General features: G+C 42.1%; 1 protein-coding gene across 1 annotated transcript in view; it reads right to left on the bottom strand.

Moving 5' to 3' along the window:
* The window catches only part of cdh23 (cadherin-related 23), a 710,459-nt gene that overhangs the window by 523,289 nt on the left and 162,675 nt on the right, over nucleotides 1-24,495 (bottom strand). Inside the window, 2 exon segments of the mRNA XM_052041602.1 lie at nucleotides 3,734-3,862; nucleotides 8,950-9,144. Of these exon segments, the coding sequence (XP_051897562.1) occupies nucleotides 3,734-3,862; nucleotides 8,950-9,144 (324 nt within the window).

Raw genomic sequence — 24,495 nt, 5'->3', positions numbered from 1 at the left:
AATATTTAATTAAAGGGATTGATGCACTGCTGAGCAAGGCTGTACACAAAAATAGGGCTGTAATGAGGATATTAACTGAAATACCTCAAGAAGGTTTGCTTTTAACCAAGTGGCTCTGCACACATTTACATCTATAAATAGGGAGTTCCAGTTCTATTACAGGTTCAAGGCTTGTACGTTCTTAGGAATTTCACAGGGTTATAGAATTTATTTGGAACTTAAGGGCTACAATAAACCTTAATCATATCAGTAACAAACAAGTTACTTTATCACAGTCATTACCTAAACTTAATTGATTAATGCTAAGAGTAATTTCAAACCAATGTTTTGACATACCCATTATAAACATATTTAAAAATATCTCTATTTTTAATCCCTTTGTGCATCACAAAAATTACATGATACCTAGACTTGCATTTATATAATGAACTCATTCCATCTCAGAAATTAATTATTTCACGTAAATTACTTCGAAGTGCAACACAGTAGCCATCTTACACTCAAACAAGGTCACCCAAACATTGACAAAACGATTAGTTAGTTCATTTATTTTTAGTGGCACTGGTTGGGGAAGCTGATACATAAAAGAATTTTTCTCTAATCTCTCCAACAATATATTAAGTTACCATCCACCTTGTCCATGACAGTGTTATACCAATGTAGGCTAGACTAGGTGATCAATTCCAAGAAGGCCTGTACTATGCTGTAATGTTTTTATGTTCTATGTTCTAAGATCCCTACGTGCCCTCCACTGCTGAGAAGATAGCAAGTCAATTCTTCAATGCATTAAATATTGAGTAAAGATAATTATTCTACAAATAACTTGCATAAATATTTCTAGTTCTGAGCAGGAGACACAAGAGACTGCAGATGCTGGAATCTGGAGCAACAAACAATCTGCTGGAGGAACTCAGCAGATCGAGCAGCATCTGCGGGAGGAAAGGAATTGTTGAGGCTTTGGGTCAAAACCCTGCATCAGGACTGAGAATGGAGAGGGGAGATGGCGGGTACAAAGAGAAGAGGGGGTGTTGAAGGATGATAGGCCGTCTCTCCCCCCCCCCCCCCCTCCCCAGTTCACCAATCACCTCTGGCCTCATCACTCCCCCTCTCCTCTTTATACTGGCCATCTCCCCTCTCAGTCCTGACTCAGGGTCTTGACCCAATCTATCGATAATCCCCTACCCCTCCCCCAACAGATGCTGCTCCACCCGCTTAATTCCTCCAGCAGATTGTTTGTTACTCTAATTCTGAGCAGTTAACAGCAATGCATCCATAGTAAAACTCGCATTTAGTTTGAGATCACATAAAAATATCACTTATGTATTTGAAGGATTCAACTATACTAGCTTGCCTTGCTTAACATAGCACTAGAACAGTGTTTCAGGGGTCCACTCCTGACAAGAAGTTACAATTATTGTGCAACATATTTACATGAATGGTTTACAATGCGAGAAGTTAAAGCCAGCAGGATGTGCATTATGTGCTTAAGGAAGGAAATCACATCTGACAAACTTATTTGAGGATGTGACTAGCAGGATGGATAAAGGAGAACCAGAAAATGTAGTATATTTAGATTTGAAAAAGAAATTTCATAAGTTGTCACACAAGAGTTTGAAATAAAAGATAAGGGCTCATGGGTTGGGGTAATACATTAATATTTAATGAAGATTGATTACTGAAGAAAAAGAAATAGGCAGGTTATTTTTAGGTTAACAAGCTGTAACTTAAGTACCACAAGAATTCGTGTTGAGGTTTCTGCTGTTTACAATCTATTTTAATGAATTAAAGAGACCAATTGTAACATATCCAAGTTTACTGACAGTATTATTGGGTGACAGAGTTATGAAGATGAGACATTTGTAAAGGGACATCGACAGGTTAAGTGAGTGGGCAAGAAAGGTGACAGATAATGAAGTATAGTGTGGATAGTTATCCACTTTGGTGGTAAGGATAGTAATGAAGTACACTTTAAATAGAGAACAACCATTAAATGATGGTGTTCCAAGTGATTTGGGAGTTTTCGCTCATGAACTGCAAAGTTAGAATGAAGGCAGAGCAAGTAATTGAAGGAGGGATGAAGAACAAAAGTAAAAAAGTCTTGTTACAATGGTACGGGCTTGGCAAGATCTGAGGTTGTCAACAATCCTGTATTGTACAGGTATTCCCATCTCTGAAAGGAATATTGTCTGTCCCACATCACATTGATGAAGAATGCTAATTTTCCCGTAAAACCAAATAAAAGTTGTAGGGGCCAGATGAGAATCCCCAGGACAAACACAACTTCTTAAAAGGAGTGAACGTTGATGCCATCACCAGTTTTCTCTGACGTCTGGGAGAAACACAATGGAAACTGCAACTGAAGAATTAATGACAAGGACTTGGATCTTTACATATCTGCTGTGTACAGATCCTCGAGGACAACCCAATGCCAGGCTCCAGGTACCAGCTTTGCAAATCTAAATATACTACTTCTACTGGTTGTCCTTTATTCATCCTGCTAGTCATATCCTCTAATAAATCTATCAAATGTGATTTTCCTTGTCTAATCATATTAAGTACATTCTGCAGGATTTGACTCCTTATATTATAAATTATTCACATAAATATGTCACACAGTAATTTTGAAAGTACTCTTTCAAAGAGCTTTTACAAGCATAATGGGCTGTCTGATTTTTTGAGTCTTCCACCTATTTTTTACTCTTGTTAAGAATAGACCCACCTATGTGAATTTGAACTAGCGCTACAAAGGACAGTGGTTTTGGGGAGTGGGAAATGTTTGCCCTTTAAAGCTAAAGCATAGGTAAAGCTAGCTTTTCGAAACAAAAACACTTGGCTTTTATGAATATTTTCTTGATACCCTGGCCACTCGGCCCCTCAAGCCTACTTGGCCTTTCGTGGCTGATCTGCCTCAGGCCTCAACTTCTGCTCTGTGCCAAATCCCCATAGCCCTCAAAACCTGATCCTTCAGAACTTTATCTACCTCCACTTTATGTATTTCTAATGAACTCACACTCTCATTGGCAGAGAATTCCGGAGATTCACTACCCCTCTCTAATAAGATTTTTTTTGTACCTCAGCGGTCGATGACTGTTCCCTTATTTTAAAACTATGTCCCCTCCTTCGAGACTCTCCCACTAGTGAAAACATCTCAACAGCTACCCTATCATACCCGTTTAGGATCTTATCTGCTTCATTCTTCCAAGTTCCAAAGAATACAGACCCAACCTGTTTAATCTCTCTTGATAGAGCAATCTTCTCATCCCATGAATGAAGCGTGATGAATCTCTTTGGCCTGCCTCAAGGTTACTATATCCTTGCTTTGGAAGGGGAACCACAAGGGTGTGCACTACCCCAGGTGTGGCCTCACCGAGACCATGTACAGCACTTCCCCATTTATAAACTCCAAACCCTTTGCACTAATGGCCGATATGCTATTTGCCCTCTGCACTTGCCTGTTTGTGATTCGTGCATATTTGTGGTCTCATTCCATTTAGGTAATAATCTGCCTCTTGATTCCTCTTCCCAGTGCACAACTTCACACTGTCTCATATTAAACTCTATTTGCCAGGTTTTCACCCATTAACTCAATCTATCCCATTGCAGAGTCACAATGTCATCACAACTCGCCCTTTCATCTGTCTTATTGACATCTGAAACATCCTCGTCCAACCTGCATTTCCACAGTTGTTTGTCAACGGCAATTGTAGAGAGATATATAAACACTGCTACTCACTGGAGGGGAGTTTTCATGTATGTTTGTACTGTAAGGAAGGTTGATGAAAATTGGGTCCATGTCCTGGATATCTGTAATGGTGATCGCGAGGTTAGCCAGTGTCGACAGGGGGTGGTCTTTGTCCTGGTCCTGCAACAAATAGGAACACATTTACATTTATCTGAACTTATTTCATTGCAATGGTGGCTTTAACCTTGTAACTGTTCAATCTACAAGACCATAAGACACAGGAGCAGAATTAGGCCATTGGACCCATCAAGTCTTCTCCATCATTCCATCATGGCTGATTTTTTCTTTCAACCCCATTCTCCTGCCTTCTCCCCTTAACCCCCTCACCAATCAAGAATCCATGAACCTCTGCCTTAAATACACCCAATGACTTGGCCTCCTCAGCCCTCCATGGCAACAAATTCCACAGATTCACCACCCTCTAGATGAAGAAATTCCTCCTCATCTCAGTTCTAAAGGAACGTCCTTTTATACTGAGGCTGTGACCTTGGATCCAAGACTCTCACACTAATGGAAATATCCTCTCCACGTCCACTCTATCCGGGCCTTTCAGTATTCAGTAGGTTTCAATGAGATTCCCCCTCAGCCTTCTGAAGTCCATCGAGTACAGGCCCAGAGCCATCAAACGCTCCTCATATGTTAAGCCTTTCATTTCAGGGATCATTCTTGTGAACCTCCTCTTGACCTTCTCCAGGGCCAGCACATCTTTCCTTAGATACAGGGTAAAAACTGCTCACATTCTGTACATGTTCTCCCTGTGACCACATGTGATCCCTCCAGTTTCCCCAGGTTAATTGGCCACTGTAAATTACCCCTAGGGTGTAGGTAAGTGGTGGAATATCCATTGGTTATGTGGGAAGAACAAAATAGGATGTGTCAATGGGTTCTTGACAGTTGGCATGGACTTGGTGGGCCAAAGGGTCTGTCTCCATGCTTTATGAGTCTACAACTATGATCATAAAATATTTTGGGATGTCCCGAGGTATGGAAAGCCATCACCTGAGCCCAAGTCATTCTTTTACAAAAATGTCAATAAATTTCCCTTTGGTTTCTGCAGCACACTTGCTCATTTGCAAGTGAAATCTAGATTGTCAGAAAGCAATTACTCCAGTTCTTTTCATGCAAAGCTAGTATATCAAGTCAAACTGTGAAACATGTACCACTATGACAATCTGCAGACAAGAAGCCCGGCTGCATGCTCAGGTAGATACTAAGGAATGAACTGTGTTTCTTCGAGAGATAACACCAGTCTACTAGGTGGTGGGCAGCTGATAAATAATTCACAAGAATCCTCTAAATCCCATTGTTTGCACGTTTAATCCTCATTGGTTGACCATCTCCAATTTAAGACGGGCTCAGAGAGGCTATGATAAGGAACTGATTGCTTTAGGCATATTTATTAGCCAATGAACCATCTCTTACCAACTGACTTAATAGGCTTGAATTCACTCTGTTTAATCTTACAGATTTCCATTTCACTGATCCCAAATGAATGTATTCAATAAGGGCACGTTTAGCCTTGTGTCTCAGGTACAACGTCTGAATCTACTTCTACTATTGGACAACACTTTGCCCAACTATGAATATAGATGGACGCAGTCACTTCTCCTGTGAGTGGCTGAGAGATTTCTTCCACTTGTGACTCTTACATCCAGATTCTATGTCGATGCCACTCTTCAGTTGGGACATTAAACCGAGGCCCCGTCAGCTCTCTCGGGCTGACATACAAATCCCACGACAACGTTTCAAAAGAGGTGGAGCAGATGGTGAATTTTATCTCTCAATATGTGTCACAAACAATGGAATCATTGTCACTTTGCTGTTGCGTTTGCTGAGTGTAAATTGGTTGATGTGTTGCTTCAATGTAACAATGACTAAAGTTCATAACTGCAGTCCTGGCAGTAAAGCTGTCTTTAGGAGGCACACTTCCAGCTGAAAATCCCAGTTGACCTCAACTACCCAGCTGGTATGGAAGGATGCAATCAATAGAACGCCTTCTCTTATCACCATTTTGTCAATAATTATCTGAACTCGAGCACTATATTCAGGAATTGATCCTATCCGTCTATTACCATCTCTCTACATCATTGAAGAAAATAGTAGGTGTACCAGTCAGCTGTAGCTTCGTGGGTTACATTCCAACATTGGAGTTAACAAGTTCAGGTTTTATGTTCCATTCCAGATGCTTGAACACAAAAAGAAACACTGGGCCAACACTCTGGAGCTGTACCCAGGCCACACTGCACTGCCAGGCGTACTAGCTTCTCAGTGAGAAACACCAAGTGCTCTCGTAACACAAGAGATCCCACTGCCCTACTTTAAGTCCCAATTTCTCCTCAATATCTTAGCAGCATTCAGAATTACAATCACAACCGACATCCAGAAGAAAGGCTCGTCATTACTGGTGGGAGCTTTCTATGCACAAACTGGCTGGCAAGTTTCCTGCAAAAAAGCAGCGAGCATATCTCAAGAAGTAATTCAGGCGATAAGCTACGTTGCAACATCCTAAGGTTGTGAAAAGCAGCATATATATTCAAGTCTTTCACAAGCGCAGAGGTCAAATTTAGCCACGATAAGTGAACATTCCAAATGCATCGAGTCAAATGGCATCTTTTCTCTCTGGTGCCGGAAGTCATTAATGACTGCAAATTAAATTTTAAATAAATGAATAATAAATGACACTGACTTCTAGGTTATTTGTCACTACCTCTGATTAATATGCTAACACTGATAAAGACTGCAACCAAATTGCCTGCCATCACTTTCTGTTGCATAAAAAACAAATCCACTCAAATTAATTTTAATGCTGATTGGTTTATGTACAACTTTTCCTATTGATTTTCCTTTTTGCAGTTAGCATTTTACCACATTCAATAGATTTTCTCATACTAAAACATTTACTCCTACATTTCTCTCTTCCTTCCTGAATCAATAAGACAACCATCAATCTCTGGAATTCTCACTGGAAATCCACAATTTGTCATCTCTCTCTCATCTTCAACAAGTCTTCTAAACCTTCAGCCTACACATGCACATACAACTAAATCTGTTGATCAATGCCTTTATTTTCTCTGTATACAGCACTTTTGCATTGGAAATCAAAACATTGTGTGTTTGCTCCACTCCAGAGCCTTGAACACAGAAGACTCAAGTGCAGGAGCAGGGGAATGCTGCAGTGTCAGAGGTCTTGCAGAAGATTTTTAAACCAAAGCCCCACAAGAACCTTTGTAGGTTCTCAAAAGACGACCTATAAAGGTCCCGTGAAATTATTGAGAGAGGGAAGAATGGAGTCCTCCTGTGTTCCCAACCAATCTTTAAATACTTAATGTCATTGAGATACGTAATCTGGTCATTATTGCCGAGCTGCTTGCGGGAGCCTGCTCTGTACAAATTTTCTCCCGTGCTTCCAATTTCCCGACAAGGACAACACTTTGAAGACTGGAAAGAATTCTGGGACATCCTGATGCAAGGAAGCCTTTGAATAAATGTAGATTCTTTAAGATCCATATGTATAGATCCTCAAAACAAAAGCATAATGGAATGCCGTGCTTTCAGTGTGAAAGGAGTTCGAAGCTATGCTCCAGCTGTGCAAAACCCAGATTAAACCACACTGGAGCTACTCTGAGCATTTCTGGGCACCACACTTTAGGAAGGATGAATCAGCCTTGGAGAGAAGGCATTGATTTACCAGATCGATACTTGGATCCAGAGTTAACTTTCAAGGAGACATCACATGAACCAGGGTTTTATTCCTTGCAATTTAGAAAGTTAAGGAAGATTTTATTGAAATTTTCAACATAATTAGGGCAGTTAATGGGGTAGATGGAAAAACTCTCTCTACAGGTTGGAGAGTCTAGGACTTGAGGCGGAGGGGGGCGAGGGGTGAATCTAAAAATTAGCACCATGCTTTCAGGAACGGTTTGGAAACATTCTACACAAGAGAAGGGAGTACAAGTGGGAGAACAGTAATTAGGGCTCACTGTTTGAAAAACAAATAAGGGGTAGACCATGGAGACACAAGAGAGCGCAGATGCTGAAAGATGGAGCAAAAAAAAAATCTGCTGCAGGAACTCAGCGGGTCAAGCAGCATCTGTGGGGGTGGGAGTGTGGCGGGGGGGGGGGGAGGAGGACGAGGAGGACGAGGAGGAATTGGGTCAAAATCCTGCACCTGTCTTGACGCATGGTTTCAACCTGAAACATGGACAATTCCTTCTCCCCACCCTCCACAGATGCTGCTCGACTCACTGAGTTCCTTCAGCAGATTGGTTTCTGCTAAGGGGTAGAGCATTTACAACAGGGATGAGGCCAATCTTTTTCAGAGGGTTAAGTGTCTTTGGAACACTCTTCCTTGAAGCCTGAACCTCTCTTCTGTCAAGTGCATTTAATGCTGAGTCAATTTTTAACTTTAGGCTGGTAATATTTTGTGGATTTAGAGCACAGATCAGCCATGATCTATTTCAGTGATTGAAAGACTGAATGTCCTCTTGCAGTTACTGAATGCTCCAAGACCATCACTTTTACAAAATGCCGTAAGTGGTTGGTGACTGTTGGGAAATCTAAAAACTCCCACCAAATTATTCCCTCCAGTGGAGCAAGTTACTGGCATTCCACTTCCTTGCTCCTGGCAAACATACATAGCAGAAATAGACTACTTGGCCCCTCAAATCTGCTCCCCCTATTTATTAAAATCATGGCTGATCTGTCTGCAACATCAACTCTGTATCCCTGTCTATGTGCAGTGACTCTTCACTCCCTTGCTCATCAAGAATCTATCCATCCTTCCTTAAGAATTTGCAAAGACTCTGCTTCCACTGCCCTTTGAAGAAGAGAGTTCCAAAGACTTAGCCGTCTAGCTTCGTCTCGGTCATAAATGGCCTACTACTTTTTTGTTAAAAAGTGAGCCCTAATTATTCACCCACAATAGTAAACCCCTTCTCCACATCCAACCTCTCAAGACCTACAGGATCTTACTATGTTTCAATCATGTCCTCCCTCACTCTAAACTCTAACAAATACACGCCAATCCTGTCCAATTTTTTTTACAACAACCCCCTTTTCAAGTATCATTATTGATGACTGTGTGAAACCCCCCCCCACCCCTCCAAATCAGGGAAATGAAATGTGGTACTTGGTCTGCCTCACACCGCTCAAGGAAGCTGCCCCCAGCTCTCTCGTAAGCTCCTCTAAATGACACAATGGGATCATACCGTTGCATTGACTTGCAGCTGGTAGGCTCGAGTGGTCTCGTAATCCAGTGGTCTCTGAACCGTCACCACTCCCCTGGCTCCATCAATGGCGAAAAAGCGCGACGGAGGCTGGAAGGAATACAGCACACTGCCCCCGGTTCCCTGATCGCGGTCCGTGGCATTCACTATGAAAATCGGTGTCCCTGCTGGTGTGTTCTGCAAGGAAGAGAAAGGGAAGACTAAACACAAACATCAAAAAAATACACAGCAAGGTACCCGTGTACCCATTTTGCTGTATAATCTGACTAGTCAAAAGTGTGCAGATGCTGGAAACCTGAAAAACCATGATATTCAACAAGTCAGACAGCATACGTGAAGAGAGAAACAGAGTTAATGTTTCAGGTTGATTAACTTTGATTCATTCTGATGGCATGGACAAGTTGGGCCAGAGGGCCTGTTTTCCATCGTGCATAGCTCTATGACTCTGATTCTCTCAGCCTGAACCATTAACTGCTTTCCCCTCTCCACAGATGCTGCCTGACATGCTCAGTGTTTCCAGAGATTTGTCACATCTCCTCACTTCTGCTGATCAGCAGTTCCAAGCATTCCATTACAGAAGGAACTTCAGAATAAAAATATTAACTCAAAAAGTTTGCCACATACAACAATAAATAAAACAGCTTTTGACTAATCACTGTTATAGCTGATGATTGGCTAAGAATTTTTTTTGCACCAAAATTTACTGCAGTGGTGCCTCAGATGGTTGTCCATTTTCTAGCATCTTTAAGCTGAAGCTCTTTCAAGTGGAAGTTGCAGCAGGTTGACTACAGTACATTGAGTACAATGGGAGATGGGAGCGACAAGGGTAAGGGGCTGTTGGGGAGCGAGGGATTGTCGAAGAGGGAGAAACCTAGTCGTATTAATAGATTTTAAACCTGTTAAACAACCCAACGTCAACACCTGAATCAATGGGATTCCTTGGACTCCTTTCTTATAACTGTTAACTCTCCTGGAGAGAGCTGCCATGTAATCAATTCCGTAAATCATGCATAAACTGTTAATTACCAGACTGGATAATCCTGCTAAAATACAGCAACTTCATGAAACAAAGCTGACAAAGGAATGAGGAATACATAAGATATCTTTATTAGTCATATGTACATTGAAATACACAGTGAAGTACATCTTTTGCATAGTGTTCTGTGGGCAGCCCACAAGTGTCACCACGCTTCCGGCGCCAACATAGCATGCCCACAACTTCCTAACCCGTACGTCTTTTGGAACATGGGAGGAAACCGGAGCGTCCAGAAGAAACCCACGCAGACACGGGGAAAACGTCCAAACTCCTTACAGACAATGGCCAGATTTGAACCCAGGTCACTGGTGCTGTAAAGCATTACGCTAACCGCTACATTACCGTGCCTGCACTACACTACCAGGGGGTAATCTGCTAGTTTTATATCAGAAGTCTCGCATTCATTGAGTGCCTCTCTTTAAATATCCTCCCTCAAAGCAGCTCGTCACTTAGATTGGATACTAGGAAACTGTCACCCACCTGCAAATCTGAAATCTGAAATAAAAACAGGAGATGCTAGAAACATTCAACGGGTCAGGTAGTATCTGTGGAAAGGGAAACAGAGTTAATGCTCTAATTGAGATAAAACATTAACTCTCTTTCCCTCAACAGATGCGGCTGATTATTTCCATGATGATTTCAGATTTCCAGCATCTGCAGTTTTCTTTTCTTTTGTACAACTACCCACTCGTCACTGACTCACTGCATCTGCTTGCACCTCTAACAGCCTCATCCACCAGGTGGCTAACAGCAATGGCACCCAGATCAACGAGTGCAAATTGGAACTTCAAATATTATTTCATATTTTCTTGCAACATAGAAGGGGAAGCCATTTGGCCCATTGAGTTGATGTTGGCTCTCAGAACAATCTCATCAATCCTACGATGCCACTTTTTCGTTTGCAACCCGTTCTGTCCCACATGCTGATCAACTCATCCTGATTCTCCCATCAGCCACCCAGTGGCCAATCACTCTGCCAGCCCACACATCTTTGTGATGAGAGAGGAAACAGGAGCACCCAGAGGAAACCCACGTGGTCACAGGAAGAAGTGCAGACTCCAAACAGACAGCACCGGAGTTCAGGATTGAGCCCAGGTCGCAGGGTCTGTAAGGTAGCTGCACCACCTGCTGCACTACAATCCCACCCATTGGAAAAAATTCATTGGGTCTTCTAACTGGGCTGCAACTTTACTTCTGATCTGGATTGTTCTGTGCAATAGCGAGTACACCTTGCATCTGACATGAGGAAATGAATCCAAGGGAACTCGAGTGCACCAGCAGGCAAATCAGCGACCACAGGGTATTCATTTATAGCACAGGGAAAAGAACCAGATGCTTGACTGGGATTAATTTTTAAGCAGCATGTCATGATCTGGGATTCAATGCAGGTTGAAAGGGAACTTTCAAAAGAGATTTAAAAAAAAACAAAGTAATGCAGATGCCAGAAATATGAAAAAAAACAGAAAGCACAGGGAATGTCAACAGGTCAGGCACCCTGTGTGTGGAGAAAGAATGACCTTTCATCAGAGCTTCCAAAAGGGAACTGGAAGCACATTTGAAACGAAAGGATTTGATGGGTTCTAGGACAAGGAAGGTAACGTATTTTACATATTTTACAAAAAAAAGAGCCAAGCCAGAATGCAATGACAAAACAAAAGAGCTGGTCATTGACACACCCTGTTTACATCAACGGTGCTGAGGTCGAGAGGGTTGGTGCTGAGGTCGAGAGGGTTGAGAGCTTTAAATTCCTTGGAGTGGACATCACCAATAGCCCGCCCTGGTCCAACAACATAGACGCCACAGCCAAGAAAGTGCACCAGTGCTTCTCAGTCCTCAAGAGGCTAAAGAAATTCAGCATGGCCCCCTTTGATCCTCACCAATTTTTTATCGATGTACCACAGAAAGCATCCTATCTGGATGCATCACGGCTTGGTACAGCAACTGCTCTGCCTGTGACCGCAAGAGACTGCAGAGCTGTGGACACAACTCAGCACATCATGGAAACCAGCCTCCCTTCCATGGACTCTGTCTACACTTCACACTGCCTCGGTAAAGCAGCCAGCATAATCCCAGGCTCAAGGACGTCTTCTACCCCACTGTTATAAAACTATCGACTTGTCCCCTAGTACAATAAAGTGGACTCTTGACTTCACAATCTACCTCGTCATGGCTTTGCACCTGATTGTCTACCTGCACGACACTTTCTCTGTAATCATAACACGATATTCTACATTGTTATTGTTGTCCCTTGTACCACCTCAATGCACTATTGTAATGAAATGATCTGTATGGATGGCATGCAAAACAAAGTTTTTCCACTGTAGCTCGGTACCTGTGACAATGATCATAATAAACCAATGAACCAATGAATCAAATTGCCACTGCCTAGGCTATTTCATTCTGTGATTCTACAACTCTCGAGTCTCGCCAATTTGTGCAAAGCCAGATAAGCGGTCACTTTTTACCCTAGGTCAGGATCAAGATCTGGAAGTGTGCATCACAATAAAACTGTTTCAGAAATAAGAGATAAATGCAATCACTGGGGAAAAAAGGAACACTTCTTTGACAAAAGACAACACTATTAAAATCAGCCATGAAGAGATTAAAGTCAGAAAGTCATACAGCACAAAGTAAGGCCCTTGGTCCACCAAATCCTCACTGATCATCAAACACCCAGCCACACCGATCCCGTTTTATTCTCCCCATATTCCCATCAACTCCCCCAGATTCAACACACGAGGGTCAATTTACATTGGCCAATTAACCAAGCAGTACACACATCTTCGGCACGTGAGAGGAAACCAGAGCACTAAGAGGAAGCTGACCTGATTAAGGGAGAGCATACAAACTGCACACAGACAGCACCTGTGGTCAAGTTTGAACCTGGGTCACTGGAGCTGTGAGGCAGTGACTCTACTAGCTGTGCTACCTACCTACAGTGTCAAGAGATTCCTCTTCAAGAGGGCCAACTTGGAATGTGAACATTGCCAATACCTGTGAAACTCATCTAATAACAAGGCCCAGCCACATCTCACACCTGGGATGAGGTGTGCCTGAGACAAAAAAAAAATCAGATAACTTCTTTCTTTCTCTATACCAATTTTATGGTTCTATAATCTTTGATTTAAGATTTCGAAGATAAAAGGTGAGCCTTTCTCTCTCTCAAATCTCTCCCAATGTTCACTCTCTAGATTTTTATTTTTGTACTCATCTCTTGACAAAGTCATTTTGAATTTTCTTAACACCATTTGGTCTCTGCTTTGTGAGTGACTGACCGCCACTGAATACAGAAACATCACCCAAAGCCATCTTGCATTCAAAATGAGGCTTCAATGTGCAGTCACATGTGGCCAGTACTGGGAGATAAAACTCAGCACACGGGGATGAAGCTGAAGATCGCGAGATGGAATTTAAGAGTTTAATAGAACAGAAGCTTATTAAAAAAAATCCAATTTCTAAGATCAAGCGATCAATTTGAAAGGTCAGTTGTAAGGAGAAGGTAGAGAGGCTGCAGAATGCAGAGTAGAGACCAGAGAGAAACACAATACAGGAGTCTGAAGAGTTGAGACAATTGCAGCACTTGGGAACAATTCACTGCAGGAGGGGAACTCTTCATAAATGCACGGAAGAGGGGAGAGAGCAAAAGCAATAAAACAGGAAACATGAAAACAATAAACGAAATACCAATGTTGTACCAACCATGCGATTTTTGGGAATGCAATAAATATTGCTCCACTCCACAGACAGAATCTACAACATTTAAGTATGAACTAATAATCATTTTTGACTCAATTTGTCTACATTAAAACTATATTCAGACAACTTTTTTGTCATTAAAAATGGGAGAATGACACATTTTTGCAATGATCAGTCTTCAAGTGAAATTCTATTTGGAAATCACATACCAAGGCTGAGGATATCCACTATTTTGAGTGTTCCAGAAAATGAGGAAGTTCTCTTATTTTCCAAGAGGAATGTTTAGCCCCAGGGTTAAGTTGTAACTCCTCAGTACCCTGATGAATATTTCCCAATCAACACACCAATGCATGTCACTTGTTCATCAGCAGGTTTCAGTTTGAGGAAGCTCACATTGTGCCTGCTGCATTTGCTACATTACAACTGTGACAGCACAACATTGGCCCTAATGCACTTTTGAGCATCACCACGTCCTCTGCACAATATAAACACGAGCTTTCAAAACTAACATTTACTCTGAAAGCAACAATCCTTGAACAAATATGTTTAATTAAAATGACATTTTACAGCCAATTAAATACCTTTATAATGCAGTGCCTGTTGTAATGTAGGGAAATGAGGTCGCCAAACTTTGCAAAGCAAGTTTCCATATTAGCAGCACGACAATGAGCAGATAATCTACGATAGTGGGTTTTGGTCGGAGATTGAAAACTCAACACCAGTGGAAGTATTGGCAATGTTGATTGGGAAATAAATATTGGGCAGGGCACTGGATTTTCTTCAAAATAGGACCAAGGAATATTATAAATCCACTTATGGAAAGAGACAGGACCTCTATTCCTTTTCAAAACTCTGTCTGGGGCTCCCTCAAGCCCCGGTACCATAGTCAGCCCAGATTTTCTAACCCTGGCATGGGATTTGAACCCACTAAAACTCCCAGCTCAAAGTCCTCAAGAGGTATCTGTTGAGCCACAGCTGGGCAAGCATACTTTCTCAGCCAAAGATTCAGAAACGAGGGCTACTAATTTCAGAACATAACAGCACAAAAAATAGGAGCAAGAATACACCATATGTCCCCTGATCACCTTTCAAGTACCAAGGCAGACTTGGAGGTTCTTAGCCATCGACTCAATACCACCCCTTACCCCTTTTCGAAAACAGTCCCTGGTCAATTAAGATGCTCATCCCCCATCGTGCTTGCACAAGGGTGCAAGACTGCTGCTATTCCCCTTGATACTAAAATATCCAGCAAGTACTCTTCCCCCAAGGGATGGAATGTACAAAGAACATCAGTCATGCTGCATTAATGAGATGGTGACAGGCCACACATCATTGAATCTATCAGATGTAAAACAAATGTATTGAGAAAAATAAAATGCACTGGCAGGTTTGGAGTACTTCAGCTTGTGGGTGCTTCAATGGACCCCAATTTAAATTTGTTTTATCTGTTAAAGAAAAACACAAGTCATTGAAATTCTTTGGATAAGAAGAACTATATCTTTAAATAAATTTAGAAAACAAAAATAGATTTCATCAACGAGAAATGAATTGTTTTGCAAATGGAAACTAGTTGAAGTGCAACTGTTTATTTTGTGTTGATTAATAGTACAAGGAATTATGGAAAAAAAATCAACATCACCCAGCTTCAAAACACATTACACAAAGGAGCTTAACAGCCTCTTAATGGTTACGTTATTTCATCCTATCACAGACATTCTCCTTGTTCCACCCATTGCCCTCCCCCACCGTCTCCGCTACCTAGACTAACTTGTTTTCATTCTTTCTCAGTCCTGATGAAGGTCTTCAACCTGAAATGTTAACTGTTTCTCTTCCCACAACTGCTGCCTGACCTGCTGAGTTTTTCCTGTTTTTATTCAAGAAACTACGAAACTTGTCAGAGATGGGACCTACTAACCTGGAATGCAAGAACACATAACCAGTTAATATTAAATCTCTGTTTTGTTTCACCCGGAGCATTAGCCCACTTGTGTAAAGATAATGCTTCCACTTATAAGTTAGACAGCAAAATGTATGATGTTCAAATGATATTACAATGGGTAATTTTCTGACTGTAAAAATGCAGAATAGAAGATACCATTAACCTTCATTTCCCCCAGTGGATTGACTCACACTATCAGCCTGCAAGATTTGCAGAGCCAAACACAATAAAGACCAACAGGGAGTGCCAAGGGACTGAACTGTCCTCATTTACGTTAGCCTTTACCCTTTCATTTACATCACTAAGGCACCAAGCTTTGTAGACATAATTCAGAACCCAGAGCCTAAGCAATCAGAGTGCACGATGAGGCACAGTGTTTCTGATTCCCTGGACTACTACCGAGCTGCACTTTTAGCTGTTGGTCTATGAGCTGAGACAACAGAGTGAATACCCAAGGCACAAAGGCACAAAGGCAAAACGCTGCAGGTGCCAGGGATCTGAAAATAAAAACATAACTGGCTGGAAATGATCAGCAGTTCAGGTGGTAGGGCAGGAACAGATGGCACTTTCAGGTCAATGACTGTTCATCAGAATAGTACCGAGGAAAGATCACCAACCCAGAATGTCAACTCTCGAGTACATAAAGCAGGCTGGTACCTCAGTCGACAGAAAGTGAAGCTGCTACACTGTCAGAGATGGCACCTTTCCACCGAGGTACTGAATCACAGATCAGAATCACAGACCATGTACCATATGGGAGGCCATTCAGCCCATTGGATCAATGCCAGTCAGAAAAAAAAGCTTAAATAAAAACAGAAAATGCTGGAAACATTCAGCAGGTCAGGCAGCACCTGTGTTTCTCCTGCTGAATTTTTCAAGCATTTTTATTTCTAGCATCTGTATTTTGTTTTATTTGCAACTTAATCTCACCTCCAGCATCAGGTCTGGAACCCTGCAGGTCACAGCTCTTCAGTACACACCCAAGGACTCTAAATGTTCTCCAGCCCCTACTACCTCTGGTTGTTTCCCCATCTCTAATCCTTCCACTATTTACTTTCAAACTACATCCTCCATTAAGAGCAATAAGTCCTTCCTATTTCCTCAATCTAGGTCCAGAACCTGTACGAAGGTGTTCAATGGACACAATGGATCTCATGGCATGTCAAAGCTCAGAGGGTTGTGACTCTTTGGAACTCCCTGCCTCAGATGCCTGTGGAAGCCCAGTCACTGACCATATTCAAGGCAGAAGGATCGACTTCTGGATGGCAATGGCATCATGATATATGGGGTCGGGCAGGAAGTATAGCAGTGTAGGAGATCAGCTGAGATATGATCGAATGATGGGGCAGCCTCAGAGGGCTACTTCGACTCCAGCTTATGTCAGCTTATTCACAGGACTCTCGCCTGTGTCAGAAGACTGTGGGTTCAAATCTCACAGCTGCAACTTGAGGATAAAATCAAAAGGAGTACTGAGGGGAAGCTGTACTGTCAGAGGTGCCATCTTTCAAATGAGACATCAAACTGAGGTCCCTTCTACCTTTGCAGATAAATGTCCCTTGCCAATAATGGTGTAAGAGCAGCTGAGATCTCTCTCTTTCAGATATAACTGCTTAGCTGTCTACTACATCAGAGTACTTGGTATGGGCAAACAGGCTGCTCTGTTTCCCAACGGTACATCAGCAAACACACATCAAAACAATTTCTTTGGCTGTGAATGTGTGATGGAATATCTTGAGCTTGTGAACTCGGCTATGGAATGCAAGGTATTTCCAAGGAGTTTGCCTTCTTATGGTCGACAGATATCTCCCAACATCATCCACCATCAGCTGACAGCCAAAGTACCTCCACGTGCACCCTCTGAAACCCCATGGTCCCTACTTAAAAACACTCCACATCCTACCTACTAACCAGCTCTTGGCTAACTGCAAACATCACCAACCACAAGCCGACAGCTCATCTGAGCGATGAAGTCCAAGACTCTAATGTTCCAAAGACAGCCAGGACAGCCCTCAACAACTTGAGGGCAGTCCACAGTAGATACGGTCACCTGCTTCACTTCAAACATGAGGAGCAGCACGTATCGTGACTGTGACCACCCATCAGACCATAGCCACTGCTGATTCTGGGGGCACCGCAACCATTGACACTGCCTCACCTGAAACCATTGAATGGATCACTAACCCTGATATTGGAATATGATTGCCTCCCCAGCCAGAGGAAGATAGATCTCACCACCTCGAGCAATGGTCTGACGAGACACTCACTTCATTTGCTCTTTTGGGGATCTTGCTGTGCATAAATCAGCAATTTTATTACCTCCAGTGACAGCACATCATAGGAATTGCACATTAGTCAGGCAGTTTGGGACAACTTCAAGGTATGTACTGTATATGCATTTTTCATCAAATGTGGAATTTGGAAATAACCCAAGCAATGTAAAATTGCCTATGTGGGTTTCCTCCAGGTGTTCCGGTTTCTTCCCACATTCCAAAGACGTACAGGTTAGGAAGTTGTGGGCATGCTATGTTGGCGCCGGAAGCGTGGCGACACTTGTGGGCTGCCCCCAGTACATTCTATGCAAAAGATGCATTTCACTGTGTGTTTCGATGTACATGTGACTGATAAAGATATCTTAAAATAAAATAAACTAAGCATCTTCAATGTAGCAACCAGTTATGTGAACAGGAAGGACATTTAAAGCCCCTCCCTCATCACTGCTCTGCTTCAATATGCAACTTCAAAATCCCTTTTTAAAAAACAGTGCTCACATTTGATCTCTTAACTAATCAATTAGATCCACTTTACTTGAGGTGTCTGCAAGGCATTACTTGCAAGCAGTGATACAGTAAGTAATTTCAAAAAGATTGAGTTTACATTACACATTATATCACTGTGATTTTAAAATAAAACCAAGATCTGTCCACCTATACAATCTGCATTTACAAGACATCCAGAACTTAGTAGATCTTCCTGAAGCTCTTCACAGGAACAGACACACAACCACACATGAAGCGCCTGTGGGACAGTACAGTGGCACACAGCACAGTGGCACACAGCTAGTACAGCTGTTAACTCACAGCACCAGAGATCAGGGTTCAGTCCTGACCTCTGGTGTTGCCTGTATGGTCTGCATGTTCTCCCTGTGATTGGGTGGGTTTATCCCAGGTGCTCCGGTTTCCTCTCACATCCCAAAGACGTGCAGGTTGGTAAGTTAATTAAACCATTGTAAATTGCCCCTGGATGAGTGGTAAAATTGAGGGGGAGTTGTAAAGAACGCAAGGAGGATTTAAAAAATGGAATTAACGTGGGATTGGTGCAAATGGGCGGTTGATGGTTGGTGCAGACAGTGAGCCAAAAGGGCCCGTTTTTGTCCTGTATCCCTTTACGATTCTCGGTCAGATGACCAATAGATAGTCAAGTTTAGGCTTGAAGGAGCTTCTAAGAAGGGCAAAGAGGTAGAAAGATGAAGACCCCAGAGACTGCAGATACTGGAATCTGGAGCAACACAAGAGGTGCTGGAGGAACTCAGTGGGTCGGGCAGCATCCATGGAGGGAAATGGACAGTCGATGTTTCAGGTCGAGACCCTTCATCAGCGCTGCAGATGCTGCCTGACCCACTGAGTTCCTCCAGCATCTCATGTTGCGGGTGGAAAGGTGAAGTTTAAGGAGGGAATTTCACCACTTGTCAGCCCAAAACTTTGCCACAAGCAGTGAGGCATGCAATGGCGACTAAAAGAGAAATGCACATCTCAGGGGGGTTGTACAGCTGTTACAGAGATAGCCAGGAATGAGTTGATGGAAGAATCTAAAAACAAGATTGAGAATCTTAAATTTGGTGCACAGTACAATTTCAAGAGGAAACAATGTTAGAACAGCAACACTCCCATTGCTGTTCTTAATGTCATCAACATAAGTGCCTTCCTCCTTTAAAGAAGCAATGAAGCTCTCAGTGTATAGTTAGGTGGTCCAGGAGACAACAAAGCAATGAAGAAGTTATAATGAGTTAGTAAATGCCCAAGATTGGTTACAGCCTGTAGGAGGCAATGATACAGTCTGGTATGGTGGAGAGGGAAACTCAAATGAAACATACAAGATTCTGAAGGTCTTGACAGAATAGTTGTGGGGATAATATTTCTGTTTGAATAAGAATCTGGAAATAGAGATTACTGTTAAAAAAAACAAGGGGTTGCCTATTTAGGTCACATACTAAGGAAACTTTTTTTTCCTCTCAAAGTTCTGAGTTTTTGGTGTTCACTTCCTCAAAGGACAGCAGAAGCAAAGTCCATTTTACATTACCTGGGTTATTTCCAAACTCTACGTTTGATGGAGAATAAATATACTTATCATGCCCTGAGGCTGTACCAAAGTGCATAACTAATATGCAATTATTATTGATGTGCTGTCACTGGAGGTAATGAGATTGCTGTGAATATTTCTAAGGCAGAGGTAGACAGATTCTTTATAAGAGGGTGAAGGTTTTCAGTGGGTGGGCAGGAATGTGAAGTTGAGGTTACATTCAGGGCAACCGTTGTCTGATTGAATTCTATAACAGGCCTGGAGGGCCAAGTGGCCTGGTCCTACTCCTAATTCTGAAGTTTCATACTTCTTACAATATACTTCCCCTGACTGCACTTACAGGAGGAAGAACTAATTTCAAGGCTGCATCTATAAACATATAAAACAGTCAGACACCACCTGAACATTACTTTCATTCTTAAGCCATCATCTGAACCACTTTAAGCAACAAACACTATCGACTTCCGGTTATTGATTTTTTTTCAAGTAGATCCCCATGGCTCTGCAGCAGAGAATATGGTCTTTCTCATCCACACTTGACTGCCTTTTCTCTTGTAGTCACCTATCAAAACTCCAGTCTTTCATCCAGTCCCTCATTTTTTTCCCCACAAATCTTTCTCCTTTCCTATTAAACAACTAATTTAGCCCCAACATAGTAAACCCATCCCCACACAATCCCCCGCCAGTCACCTGTCCATCCTCCCTTACACTTCTCCCTCACAAAGCACAGCGAGAGGTCATGGTCACTTTTACTGCCTCCATACACAATCCTACATCTACCAATTACTTTCCTCGAAGTTTAACTGACACTTTTGATAGCTGCACTGAGATCAGATGCATTCCCTCTCTGCAATTCGCAGGTGTTTAGTCACAGAATCAAAGAGTACACAGAAACAGGCCCTTTGGGCCACCTTACCTATGTCATTAACCAGCACTTGGTTGACAGCTTTCTATACCCTGCTGATTCAAGTGCTCATCTGGACTCTTCTGCTTCCCCCACCAACTCAGACATTGCAGTTCAGTTTACAATCAACCTTCCGGGTGAAAAAAATTCTTCCTCAGTTCTCCTCTAAACCTCTTGCCCATTATCTTAAACCCATGTCCCTCAGCTTTAGATACCTGTTATGGGGAACAGTTTCCTACTATCTACCTGTCCACGTTTCTCATCATTTTGTATAGCTCCATCGGCCTCAAGGAACACAAACCCAACCTGTCCTGTGTCTCGTCATAACTGAAATGCTCCATACCAGCCGACATTTTCTAAACCAAATCTTGCAGTCTTTGAGCAGTTTTATTTTCTAATTTACTCTAATTCATCTTCAGATCAGAAATTAGAAGTTTTACATTTTTACTGTCAGCACAGAGGTGATAGCAGTATGTGGATTATTGTAGTACTTGAACTTGCATCACATGAGGAAAGACACCATCCCTCTCACAGCTTAATATGCTTTCTAAATCTCATTGAACACAAAAACTGAAGCTACACCGTTCATGTAATCAGTTTAATCCATCACAATTTCATATACCCTTGCTGGTTTGAAAAAAAATAAATGAATTTTTATTTGACGAAATGAAAAAGTTTTTGAAATTTGTCCTCTGGGTCATGTTAAAATAGATTTGAAAGCAAACAGAGAAATATCTGGAAGTAACAGAAATATTCAAGTGGGCTAAATGTTTCTGACTGGGAAATTGGTTCCATGTTAACTTCAAGGTGAGCACTTTAATTAGAGCAACAGGAAGTGCAAAATGCAAATCAATGGATAAACAATCAGGGTTTGTTTTCTCACGTGTTCTTTGTAGATGGTCATTAAAGTCAAATTCAATGTTCTTGTGCAAACTGCATCCTTATTCTCAGAGTCACACAGCACTGAAACAGGCCCTTCGGCCCACTAAGTCAATGCTAACCATCAAGCAACTCTTTACCAATCCCATTTCTTTCTTCCCATATTCCCATCAACTCTCCCCAGGTTCTAGCACTCATCTACACAATAGGGAAAATGTACAGTGACCTACTAACCCACACATCTTTGGGACGTGCAGGGAAACCTGAGGAAAGCCACCTGGTCACAGGGAGAATTTGCAAACTCCACAGCAGACAGAGCCTGAGTTCAGGCCTGAACCCAGGTCACTGGAGCTGTGAGGCACTGCTGTGAGGCACCACTGTGCTGCTATATGCATGCAATAACATCTTCAACAGCTGAGCAAAGCAATGTAGAATATTTATTAGTTTCCATGCAATAGTGCGTGGGGAAATTGGTGCTGCTTAGTATTATGAGCACTGCAACGGATTACATGGAAACTTAAGGGACCAAGCTAAACACTGTCCATTGGAACTCCCAAACAAAATGCCCCATGACTTTTCTCAATGAACATGTGTATGGATTTTAGAATATTATGACTGTATGTGCCAGCAGAGATTATACCAAACCTGTTATGGGCAGTTTAAACAGATTGTGGGATTAAAACTAATGATTAGCTCTCAATTTTGGTTTGCATACCGAAAGATAAATTAAGGTGGAGGGATGGTAACCTACCTTGTCCAAAGATTTGTCACTGCTCAATATTCAGCTAATACTGAAGGCAATCACTGCAAGTGGGATTTGCTGCAAACCATAAACCAAGCGTGGCAGGAATTTGTCTCCTTTATTAAGTGTCAGCATCGCTGTAGGTAAACAGTGCAATGACCTGGTGATAGGAGCAGTTAATACAAGCTGGTGTTTGTGCAAAAATATATTAAGGAGGTGGTGAGGGGAAAATTAAATGCTTCACCATGATTTAATCCTGCTTCTGTAAATGAGAAATTCCAATTAAGTATTTCACCTAGTAATTGTTTCCACAGTTGTGCTGTAACTACTTAATTGAAAGGTTTTAATTTATGGCTTAATTTCCCACTTGGCCTCTCACGAACCCAAACAGAAACCAACACAGCTGAAACTTGCTGTTGATTCAGTTATACGATACAGAGAAAATCTGAGATGCAACCACTACGATTACCATTCACAAAAAAGTTCTACCACTGGATGGTATTAACATGATTCATAAATTACTAAAGTGAGTAAGAGTTGAATTGATAAGTAACTGCACTTGTTGAAAATAAATTCTTCTATCTCTCCACCCCATTCCCATAACTTTATTTTTGCAACAGATGTTCATAAAGATCGAAGGAGCAGAGATAAATACTTACATTTATAGAGCACTTTATAGCCACAGGACACCTCACTCCTGAAGTGAGGCTTTACCAAGGAGGAATTCAACAAAATAAGATTTTGCGATCTGTGGAATAAATTCTAATTCTCAGAAAACCCAAACAAATACAATGAGACGTTTGAAAATTTTAAACACTTCTCTTCAAGACTCCAGACCTATTCAGATGATTTGGAGGAGGAATGAAGGGGGTTGACTGGTTGAGGGAGGACAGCACTAAAGCAACTGGAGATCCATGCAAAGCTAACTTGCTGCATTGTGGATCCCTCACAAGAAGGCCTTTAAATGGAGCTCAGCGATGTGCAACATCTTTCAAAGACTGGAAATCTGATTTGGAAAGTGTACGACAAACTGCCTTCATGTTTCACTCTGCAATTTGGCATTTGCGATGCCAGACCTAGTACAATGTGGTTAACTTCAAACTGCCCTTTGAAATGGGAACTCATTTCAGTGACAGTAAGGAATAGGCCTTGCTGGCAATGGTCACATCCAGTGAATGAGTAAAAACCCATTAATTCTCTCCTGGTACAGCGTGTAAATGGAGTTGAAACTCTTTGATCTTGCATGTTTTGAATCTGTAGTACAGAAATGTACTAATTAACTAATTCTAATTAAGATCTAAAATTAACTAAGATCTGTACTAATCTGTAGCTAATTAACCTACCAGTGCAACTTTCGCAATCTCAGCCGACAGTGATTCTGACATGGAAACCTTGGGTCACAGACATTTCTTGGAACTCTTACGTAACCCAGGGAGGAAATGAAAAAGCAGGGTTAAAAAGAACAGTTCCCCTGCTCACAGGAAGATGATCAGGGGGCACTTTCTGTGGTCCGGGATCGATCAAGTCCCGAAGATGCTGGACTAGAGAGTTCCAACCTGTAGTCAAAGAGTGATACGACTCAGAAACGACTCAGAAACAGGCCCTTCAGCCCACTGGATCCGTGCTAACCATCAAGCACCCATTTACACTAATCCTACGAGTACCATATTATTCTCGCTACATTCCAGTCAACACTGCTCAGATTCTGCCATTTGCCTACACACTAGGGACAATTTATAATTGACAATTAACCAACCTACCTGCGCATTTTTGAGATGTGGGAGGGAACCTACAGCACCCATGGGGCGGGGGAGGGGTGGAAACCCATGCAGTCACAGGGAAAACGTGCAAGCCGTCACACACACAGCAGAGGTCAGGACTGAACCCTGGTCACTTGAGCTGCGAGAATGCAGCTCCACTGTGCCACACCAAATATTGCAGCACCCAAAATATTAACCCCAGTTTATCCGTCTTTAGAATTCCTTATCATCCATCAATCTCTTGTAGGTTCCTGCATGAGCTCCACCAACCTCCTG

Source organism: Pristis pectinata, chromosome 30 (genome assembly GCF_009764475.1).
Source record: "Pristis pectinata isolate sPriPec2 chromosome 30, sPriPec2.1.pri, whole genome shotgun sequence".
In the NCBI taxonomy this organism is placed as follows: Eukaryota; Metazoa; Chordata; class Chondrichthyes; order Rhinopristiformes; family Pristidae; genus Pristis; species Pristis pectinata.
The sequence above is the reverse complement of the archived record's forward strand: the minus strand, read 5'-3'. Positions and strand labels throughout refer to the sequence as shown.